Here is a 10,081-nt window from a genome sequence, read left to right as displayed (position 1 = left end):
AAGGATCTCGACTGCGACAGCACCATCTGCAGATATGTACACCTTATACACAATTCTTCGCATATTGCTTATATTTTAAACACATGCATAGTATAAACTGCCCCAAAATCATACCTTGTGCCTCGTCAAGTCGCCTGTTGATAAGCACGATATCATTATCTGCCTCATCAATCTTATGTTGCAAATCTACAACTTCTATAGTTCGGACAGTCACCGGAGAAGTCACCGCCTATGTTCCAATTAATCAGGTCAGTCCCCAGGCATTTCTTTTGATCCCCTGATCGCCTCCCTCGGGAAACCAATCAGAGTCTCAGGGGCTACTATCTATACACAGGTGTATTTTGTGAATAAAGCACAATTGCACATATTACAGTACAAACCTCGAAGCCTCTTAGTAGGCTCGCAAAGGCCTCATTCAATCCGCTCTTCACGGACAGGACCTTTTCAACCACCGTCCCCATCAAGGTACGATGTTTCTCTAAGACGGACGCCTGTCGTAGCATGTTCGTCAGTATATCCGGCGCCTCTGGGTCTCCGGAGGCTGCTGCAGGAGTACGACCACCCTTTGAAGGGATCCTTTATTCGCATCCGGCTGTATACCGGATTGTTCGGGGCCTTCATTATTGGTCCCCGGACCCTGGGCCACCGAGGTGTCATCCTCGGGTAATTTCTTCATCATCCCTTGCACCACTTGTTTGTCGGGGGAGACCCTCTGCGACGACACCTCGAATTCGTCCGCCCTATTGGTCGGAGAAGCCGGTGGAGGTGTCTCGCTTTCCATCATTTCTGGGAGAAGGTCCCCCGAGGAAGAGGATTGTTGAAGAAGACTGTGTGCCGAACTGCAAAAAATATATATTCCAGGCATTACAAGAAAAGAACGGGACATGTTTAAAACATCCTTGTTCACTTACAATTTGGCCTAAGACTTGTCCTCGTCATTAGACTGCGCTTCGACGTCCTCCAAGCCCGAGCCACCCGACAGAGGCATCTTGCCTCGCTTAGGAGCGATTCCTCCCAATCTTCGGAGGCGGCCCTTTTCTTCCCATGAGGGGAGGAGACAGTGGCCCCCCTTCACTTTTGTCTTCGGATGAGGGAATTTTGATTCCTCCGGACACAATGTCGGATGTACCCTTGGAATAGGGGCCATCTTTGGTCTTTCCACTCTCCGCCTCGCCCTCCTTCACAGGCATCTGGTATGGTGCCAGGGCTAGCATCCCTGTTAGAACAAGATTCGCTGGGCCTTCAGGCAGAGGGGCCGAACACATAATTAGTTCTGCCTTCTTTTCTAGCCCTGGAGGAAGATAGCCTGTTCAGTACCATATTACGGTATGCGTAATTACAAAGTGTTCGGATGACAAGTGCTTACCGGGGTATCCGGACGGTTGTAGTTAAGGCCAGCGTCCTCGGTAGTGTCCGGCCAATATTTTCGCTTCCAAAAAAACAACTTCCACATCCCTTCGTGCGTAGTGCCAAAGAAGTGTTGGAGGATTCGGTGAACTAGCATCACTTGAATCACGTTGACAAGATCGATGTCTCTCTCAAGGAGGGTTCGAATGCGGCTCTGTAGAGTCTGCACTTCATCAACTGATCCCCAGTCCAGCCCCTTGTTAATCCATGATGCAAGTTGTGGCGGAGGGCCGGAACGGAACGCGAGAATAGCTGCCCACTTGGTGCTACGGGGTTCCGTGACATAAAACCACTCTCGCTGCCATTGGTGGGAGGTTTCGGTGAAAGAACCTTTTGGCCAGAGAGTGTTGGTAAGCTTGCTCACTACAGCACCACCGCACTCCGCCTGTTCCCCGTCAACTACCTTCGGCTTCACACTGAAGGTCTTGAGCCATAAGCCGAAGTGTGGGGAGATTCGGAGGAAGGTCTCGCATGTAATGATGAACGCCGAGACGTGGAGGATAGAGTCCGGGGCTAGATCATGAAAATCTAGTCTGTAATAAAACATTAGCCCCCGGACAAATGGGTGAAGAGCGAACCCTAGCCCCTGAAGGAAGTGGGAGATGAATACGACCCTCTCGCCAGATTTGGGGATCGGAATAACCTGTCCTTGAGCAAGAAGCCTGTGGTGGATCTCCGCGGTCAAGTATCTGGCCGCCCGAAGCTTTGCAATATCCTCCTCTGTAACGGAGGAAGCCACCCATCGGCCTTGAGATCTGGGTCGGGACATGATGGGGAGGCTTGAAGCAATGAAGTCGAACCTTGGGTGCTAGAACTCGAGGTTAGGAAGGCTGAGGAGTAGGGGCGGCAATGGGGCCCCATACCCGCCAAACCCATGGGGATTTCATTCATTAGGGGCAGGGGATGGGTGAAATCTTCCCCATGGGGATATTTACCGAACTTATTTATTCCCCATAGGGTACAACGGGGATGGGGATGGTATGCTAGTCCCCAGACCCGCTACCCAACGGGGACCCGCATTTTACATATGACATGTAGGACCATATATATGTTTATATATACAGGATGAAGTCAACCCTAAAAAATTAATAACCCTAGCTCTCATCTTATCATGCTCACCTCAGCCGCCGCCATGACGAAGTCAACACGTCCTACTCCTAGATCTGCAGCAACAGGAGAAGCACAACGCCGTAGCTCAAGGTTCCTAGGTAACGCTGATGCATCAAATTCATCAGCCACGACCCAGGCACCAGCAGCCGGACGGCCATCACCTCGTCTCCTACAGCCATCCATCTCCACGGTGCTCTCTCTCTCTCTCGTGTTTATCCTCTTCGAGCGACTAGAAAAAAGAAGGGGATAGGAGAAGCCGACAGCTTCGACCTAGCAGAGGCCGCCGCCGGTAGCGGCGGCGCAGGTGCGCCGTCCCCCTGAGCCACTCCCCGCCATAGAGTCCGACGACGGCGCAGGTGCCTTCCTCGCCAGCCGCCGTGCCCCGCCGTCCTTAGCCACGCCTAGCCGTGCTCCCTTCCCGCCGTCCTTCTAGTTGATTGGCCCTCATGCTCCGGCGTAGACATCTTCTGCTGATGGAGATTGGCCCATACATGATGGAGATTGGAATTTGTGAAGATTGTTTTTCATGTATGTCTCACATGTAGTATCTTGTAGTACTGATCGGCGTCCAGACTTTTTAGATTCGGTCATGAAGCTGAAATTTTAGATTGATTTAGTACTGGTCGTCATCCACAATTTTTAAGATTTAGTTGTTTTTCGTCGACCCTTGGCTTGCAAACTTTTAGATTGATTTTAGTACTATTCATCAATCATCATCCACTAATTTTTGGGGGAGAGTCAGTTCTGAATTGTGCCGTGCTAGCACTGAATAATTAGTCAGTAGTTTCAGAAATCATAATCACATAATGATTGATTATGATTTTCCACACTTCTTTACTACCACAACAGTCTATTTACATGAATTGATTTCTACACATGCCTATGATAAATGTAGTATCATTTTTTTCATGATCATTATGTAATTGGTAACTACATATTTTACTCAATACCATATATATTCTTGCATTTAACGTGATAATAATTTAGTGTGTGCAAATCAATGCATATCCCTTTATTCTTTCCACGTAGTGGGAGATAAGTAGCATTTTCAACATGGGGTAGCAGTAGTGTACTATACTGATGAACAAAATCATATGTTTTAAACTTCTTTCATCTTGTAGATCCTTGATCCATTGGATTCCACCGCTGGAAGCAGCAGCCTAGTCACCGCTCCTACTCTGACATCCCCTCAACATGAAGCTGATGAGGTACCAGTATCACAGGCTGAGCCCATGAATACAGATTCAGTTGTCATAGAGGAAGACAGCGAAGAAGATGAAGCACAAGAGGAAGAAAATGAAGCAGAAGAAGTAGTCGTTCGTCCTAGGAGGAAGTTGACATCTCCTGTTTGGAAGGAGTTTAAGAAAGTAAAAGTGAAGAACATGATGAAGGCCAAGTGTAACTGGTGCTCAAAGAAGCTTGGAGGGGAAACAAGAAATGGAACGAAGCATCTCCTTGACCATTTAAAGATATGTCCATATTGCAAGAGGCCTGCGGACACCAAGAAGCAAACTTCTTTGAGGTATAGTTCGAATGTACAAGGTGGGAAAGTTGCTGTAGAGAACTATACTTTTAACCAGGATGTTGCTAGAAAGGCTCTTGGTTCCATGATTCTTGTCCATGACTATCCTCTGTCAATTGTTGATCACATTGGGTTTAGAAAATTTGTTTCTGCACTCCAGCCATTATTTAAGATTGTGAGAAGAAATACTATTAGGAGTGACATCTTAGATAGCTATAAAATTGAAAAGAAGAGGGCTATCAACTACATGGAGAAAAATAAAAGCAGGGTGGCTATCACTATAGATATGTGGACGTCTGAACATCAGAAAAGAGGCTACATGGCTATCACAGCACATTTCGTTGATGAATCCTGGAAGCTTCAGAGCTATATTATGAGGTATTTTTGGTCATATATTTTGTGTTATTTTTTTTATGCAAACTGCACCACCGTTGTATAACATGGTCTCTAATAACAAGCTTTTGCATTTTTATATGCAGATTTATTTATGTTCCAGCACCACATACAGCTCGTGTAATTGCCGAGATACTTCATGATGCACTGGTCGAATGGTATCTGGAAGATAAGGTATCTACATTGACTGTTGATAATGCCACAACAAATGATGCTTGCATTCCCATATTAGAGAATCTGATAGGTCCAAGTAAGCTTATGTTAGGTGGCAAGCTTTTACATATGCGTTGTTGTGCGCATATTCTTAACCTGATAGTCAAGGATGTTTTGGATGTGTTAGAAGAATCGATTGAGAAAATCCGTGATAGTGTTGCATTCTGGACTAGCACACCTAAGAGAATAGAGAATTTTCAAGAGGTTGCCAAGATGCTGAAAGTAGACCAAAGTAAAAAATTATCCCTTGATGTGAAAACACGATGGAACTCTACGTACTTTATGCTCAGTGTTGCTTTATGCTACAAGAGTGTATTTAATCGCTTGAGGCAGCGGGAAAAGACCTTTACTTGTGCTCCTAGTGATGATGATTGGAAATTTTGTGGAGAAGTCTGTGATAGGCTTAAGTTGTTTGCTGACATTACTGAAATATTTTCTGGGACTCAGTATGTGACTGCTAATATTTACTTTCCTAAGATCTGTGAAATTAAAATGAATATAAGGAAGTGGTCGAAGTGTGGGAATGAAATTATAGAAGCTATGTCAGATGCTATGAGTGCAAAATTTGACAAGTACTGGTCTGATATCCAAGGCCTCATGGGTTAAGATTGATATGCTGCATGTGTGCTTTGAAATGCTCCTTGGTGACGAGTCCATTATTGATTGTGAGAGTAAAGTTCATGAGATCCGTGAGTTAGTGTCTAGCCTAATGCTTGAATATCAAATGGAGAGTGAGCAAGAGAATACAGAAGCCCAGTCTGTGTCCATTTCTGCAATGGAAGCTAACGAGGTGATGTCCATCTTTAGTGCACGAGTAGCTAGAAAGAGGCCTGCAACCAGTTTATCCATAACAGAGTTAGACCGCTACTTGGATGATGAGTATGTGCCAGCTAATCAAGAGAATTTTGATGTGTTGGGATGGTGGAATGTTGCTGGTTCACGCTGCCCAACTTTGAGGGCTATTGCGCGTGATATATTTGCCATCCTAGTAACTACAGTAGCTTCCGAGTCAGCTTTCAGTAGAAGTGGAAGAGTACTTAGTGAGCACCGCAGTCGTTTGACCCCTGATTTGCTAGAGGCTTTAATGTGTTCACAAAACTAGGAGAGAAACAAAGCTAAAGGTTTGCACATTTCTCTATCATTTGATCCTTTAACCATTTCTATTTTCTAGTTTTATGATTAAATTTATGTTTCTATTTTTTTGGACATGTCACATGTAGATGATGAGAAGACCGAGGCTGCTAGTTTCTGGAGTTGCCTTGATGATATACAAGAAGGTTTAGAGGTGAGTCAATCTAAGATTGTACATGGCACCATTTTCATACTTCAAAGATTTTTATCTATTCATCAAGCATTTTTTTATGGTTGTCGTATGTGTTTCTGCAGCGCATCACACTATAGAGGGGGTTCCTTCTGTACTTCCTACAAGTCAGCTCAACTTCAACAAACAATGATGCCGAACACATACCAAGGCTGTAGCTATTAGCTTGCTACCTCTGCAATACTTTTGCGCACGATCATGTTTACCTTAAGTTAGTTATGGTCACATGGAACCTTATGTTGGAGTCAATAAATTATGTCAAGCGAGTCAGACAAATTTTGTAGTTAATAAATTATGTCAAGCGAGTCAGACAAATTTCGTCCTTATTAAATGTGGTGTTTGCATTGATACTCTCTTCAAGCGTGTGCTCACGCTATTCAATATTTCTATGATATTTGTGTTGGAAACATGCCCATTATGGCTTGTTATGTGTTCAACCATGGTGCATACAACATCTTGTCGCCATGTACCATTATTAGTGCATTTTTATTTGTTATTTCACTTTAATAAATGTTGATTGTATTTTATCATATTATATATATGATTATTTGTTTATGGGGATGGGGACCCTAATGGGGCCCCGCTCCCCAGTGGGGCATGGGTATGGGAAAATTTCATCCCCGGTCATGCAAACGGGGATGGGGATGGGGTGATGGGGAATAGATGGGTACGGGGATGTTCTATGGGTCCCCGTAGGGGATTGTCCCCATTGCCATCCCTACTGAGGAGAGGTTTGGCATAAAAGAGACGGCCCTTGGTTCCTTTATAAAGGCAGCGGGTATTGAACGCCTCCTCCTAAGGCTAAGAACCTGTCTATTCCTAAGGATTCTTTCCCGCGGGACGGTTGGGTTACCCACGCACGTATTGATGAGAATCCCGCAATAAGGGGACACGATCTCTGCTTCACAAGACGTGCCAATAAAAACTACGCCCCGAAACGTGAAAGGCGGGACGGGAAACAGTTCGAAATAATGACCGGGAAAGTGTGACGTCACATTATTAAAGTTGTCAGCAGATTGGATTCGTGAAATACTATACTCTCTACGGCTGTGTGTTGCAGATCTGGACACGTTTGTTTCGTCCAAAGACTATCTTGGAGTTCGGGAGGAGGAGCCCGCCTTGCAATGCCGAAGACAGATCTACGCGTCGGATACCTTGTCATTGAAGTCAGGTTCAGGGGCTACTGAGGGAGTCCTAGACTAAGGGGTCCTCGGGGGTCTGGCCTGTTAGCTATGGGCCGGACTGATGGGCTGTGAAGATACGAAGACCGGAGACTACACCCGTGTCCGGATGGGACTCTCCTTGGCGTGGAAGGCAAGCTTTGCAATTAAATATGTAGATTCCTTTCTTTTGTAATCGACCTGGTGTAACCCTAGATCCTCCCGGTGTCTATGCAAACTGGAAGACTTAGGCCGAATACTCATTACCCTAGTCATACGGGCTAGACTTTTAGGGTTTAGCCATCACGATCTCGTGGTAGATCAACTCTTGTAATACTCGTATTCATCAATATCAATCAAGCAGGACGTAGGGTATTACCTCCATCGAGAGGACCCGAACCTGGGTAAACATCGTGTCCCCTGTCTTCTGTTACCATCGACCTTAGACGCACAGTTCGGGACCCCCTACCCAAGATCCGCCGGTTTTGACACCAACACCCCTCCACCGACGTAGCAGACTAGGACTCTTGTAACTCTAGGGCCCCGGTATCTAGTCGATAGAGACATCTTAGAAAACACTACAACATACAATCTCTCAGTTGTGTACCTTGTATACTTTGTATGCCCGTAGTCAAGAGCCAAAATCTAGGTAAAGAGTCGCCTCCTGTTACCATCCGACCTACTCATCTCATCCGGATAGCCTTATTAAGGGATCTGCCGGAATTGTCTCCGACAACCATCGAGCTTCAGGTTCTTCTACTGTGAGGGGTATACCTGGCCATAAGTCAGGTCGGACATAATAAAGCCTGTAGTAGAAAACCTAGGCCTAGACCCGGCCCAGCCCGGCTGTCGGGCCTAGATTTCAGGCCCAGGTCCAGCCCATCAAAGGAAAAGCCAGTCGGGCCTCATCCCTAAAACGTAAATATGCCAAGCCCAAGCCTGGCCTAGCCTTCGGGCTCAAAACATAGGCCCAGGCCTGGCCTATAGACAAGAACAGGCCAGGTCAGATCGGGCTTTTCCGGGCCAGGTTGGGTCGGGCCGGTCCAGGTTTCCCATGGCCGCCAGATAGTCGGGGGCAACATCTTCAGTTCGAGGACGGCAGGCCCATTCGTGCGTCTGCTGGTTTAGCAAGACACTACGGCAGATCCGATATAGCTATGCTTGTCCATGGGGTGTTCGATGAAATGTGTAGTAGAGCATTCAGAGAAGGATGTCTCGAGCCGGATACAGTTGCAGCTATGTTTGCCCATAAGGTGGTTGATGAAATGTCTAGCAGAGCACTCGGCGAGTGAAATCTGGAGCTGCAAACCTTCAGCCAGGATGCATCTTCTTCCCGGCGACTGGGAAAAGAAGCTTCAATAGCACAATATCATCGTGTACAGAAAGTTCGGCTGTTCACTTTATTCTACAAATATCTAAGACAGCATGCATAAACATCACAAATGGTAGGCACACACACTTTGCTACTTATATATGAATCAACCTGAGCATGTCCAATTAGTTGATCTTCCTCTGCTCGAGCTCTCTGCTCTCACTGAGATCAGCCTCCATCTTCTTATCCACGTTCTTGCTGAATCCAGGGTATGGCTCGTAGCCAAACAGCTTGTTGAGTATCTGTGCACAAACAAGAGCCAACGGCTGCTACTTAGTACTGTTGTTAAGAACTCCATGTCCATTCAATCTCTAGTAGATTGATTATGCCATCTTTGCTACATTCATATGTATGCCGCACATGATTTGCGTTTATCTTGAAGATTCAGAGGATTAAAATGACGTTTACCTGCAGCAGGATGAGGAATGGCTCCATCAGGAACACCGCCGGAAGTTCACTCACCGTTGGCCCTTTCTTCTGCAAGAACAAGCAGATTCGGCAAGCAAAAAACAGCAATTGATGTCAGGTCGCCTGTGACCAGGAGCGTGGCGGAGGTTCAGGGAACAAATCGGACGTTACCTCGAAGAGTCCATGGCCGAGGAACTGCCAGGTCCAGCAGAAGAGCTCCGTGGCCAGCACGACCTTCCACGCGAGCGCGAAGCCGAGGCGGGCGGCGAGGGCGCGGCTGGCGGCCCAGGCGCCGAGGAGGAGGAGCGCCGCGAGGGCCCCGGCGCGGCGGTCGACGGCGAGGTAGGCGGCGCCGTAGGCGAGGGAGAGCGCGAGGGCCGGGTCGAGCGGGGAGGGCAGGGGCAGGAAGTAGAGGATGAGCAGGCTGCCGAAGAGGATGGGGCCCGCGAGCAGCGCGTGCGCGGCGGCGTTGACCGGGTGCCGGTGCTGCGAACGGAAGAAGGCGAACTGCGCCTCCAGGTCCAGCACGCCGCGCGGCCTCCTCTTGGCCTCCTCCATGGACGACGACCTGGAGCTCAAAGTAAATCGAGGATCTTCCCAGGACACCAGCACCAGCAGTGAGGCCGAGAACCTTTTTCTGATAAAAGTGGGCGGTTGGCTGCTATAGATGCTCGACTTTTCTTTATTAGAGGACTGATGAAGCGTACGCGCATATATATGATCCTAATTTATTGACTGTATCCCGAACTGCACCGTGTTCATCTGAATCTCGATCGTGTGAACCCTTGTCCAGATGCATCGCTATCGGTTTAATTAGTTACGCCGACCACGGAAAAGATTTGCTCTTCACACTACATTGGCATTCATGGCTGCATCACTCTGTTGGCAGGGGTGATTCATTTGTGCGGTCATTCTTCCGCGGTATGCCCCTCACTTACAAAAAATTATGGGGTTCTGTAGCACCTCCATCGCTATTTTTCTAAAAAGTGACACCTAAAAAACATAAACATACAACCTTTCGATTTAGAGGAAACGGGAGGGATACTACAATGCCCTCTATATTCTTAATTTTTTGTGCAAGGAAAATTTTCTCTCGCCCGAGCCCTCGTGTTATCATATACATATTGTTGAAAATATAAGCAAATTACTACGAGATTTAACCAAATAAACAGAAG

At 46.9% G+C, this 10,081-nt stretch overlaps 1 protein-coding gene across 1 annotated transcript; it reads right to left on the bottom strand.

The window, feature by feature from the left end:
- Window positions 1-8,415: 8,415 nt before the first annotated feature.
- Window positions 8,416-9,601, bottom strand: LOC125520144 (2-hydroxy-palmitic acid dioxygenase MPO1-like). Its single transcript, XM_048684978.1, has 3 exons — window positions 9,078-9,601; window positions 8,907-8,975; window positions 8,416-8,740 (listed from the first exon to the last, which is right to left on the bottom strand). The coding sequence occupies exons 1-3, from the start codon at window positions 9,462-9,464 to the stop codon at window positions 8,624-8,626; spliced, it is 573 nt and encodes a 190-aa protein (XP_048540935.1). The 5' UTR covers window positions 9,465-9,601; the 3' UTR covers window positions 8,416-8,623.
- Between the last annotated feature and the right edge of the window lie 480 nt (window positions 9,602-10,081).

This window comes from Triticum urartu, chromosome 7, assembly GCF_003073215.2.
Source record: "Triticum urartu cultivar G1812 chromosome 7, Tu2.1, whole genome shotgun sequence".
NCBI lineage: Eukaryota > Viridiplantae > Streptophyta > Magnoliopsida > Poales > Poaceae > Triticum > Triticum urartu.
This window is presented reverse-complemented; position numbering and strand designations above follow the sequence as displayed.

Excerpts from the sequence above, each read along its gene's own strand:
- LOC125520144 (XM_048684978.1), bottom strand. The coding sequence starts at position 9,464 with ATGGAGGAGGCCAAGAGGAGGCCGCGCGGCGTGCTGGACCTGGAGGCG. Across the intron at positions 8,976-9,077 it reads TCGGCCATGGACTCTTCGAG|AAGAAAGGGCCAACGGTGAG; the intron begins GTAACGTCCGAT and ends TTGTTCTTGCAG. Across the intron at positions 8,741-8,906 it reads CATTCCTCATCCTGCTGCAG|ATACTCAACAAGCTGTTTGG; the intron begins GTAAACGTCATT and ends GTTTGTGCACAG.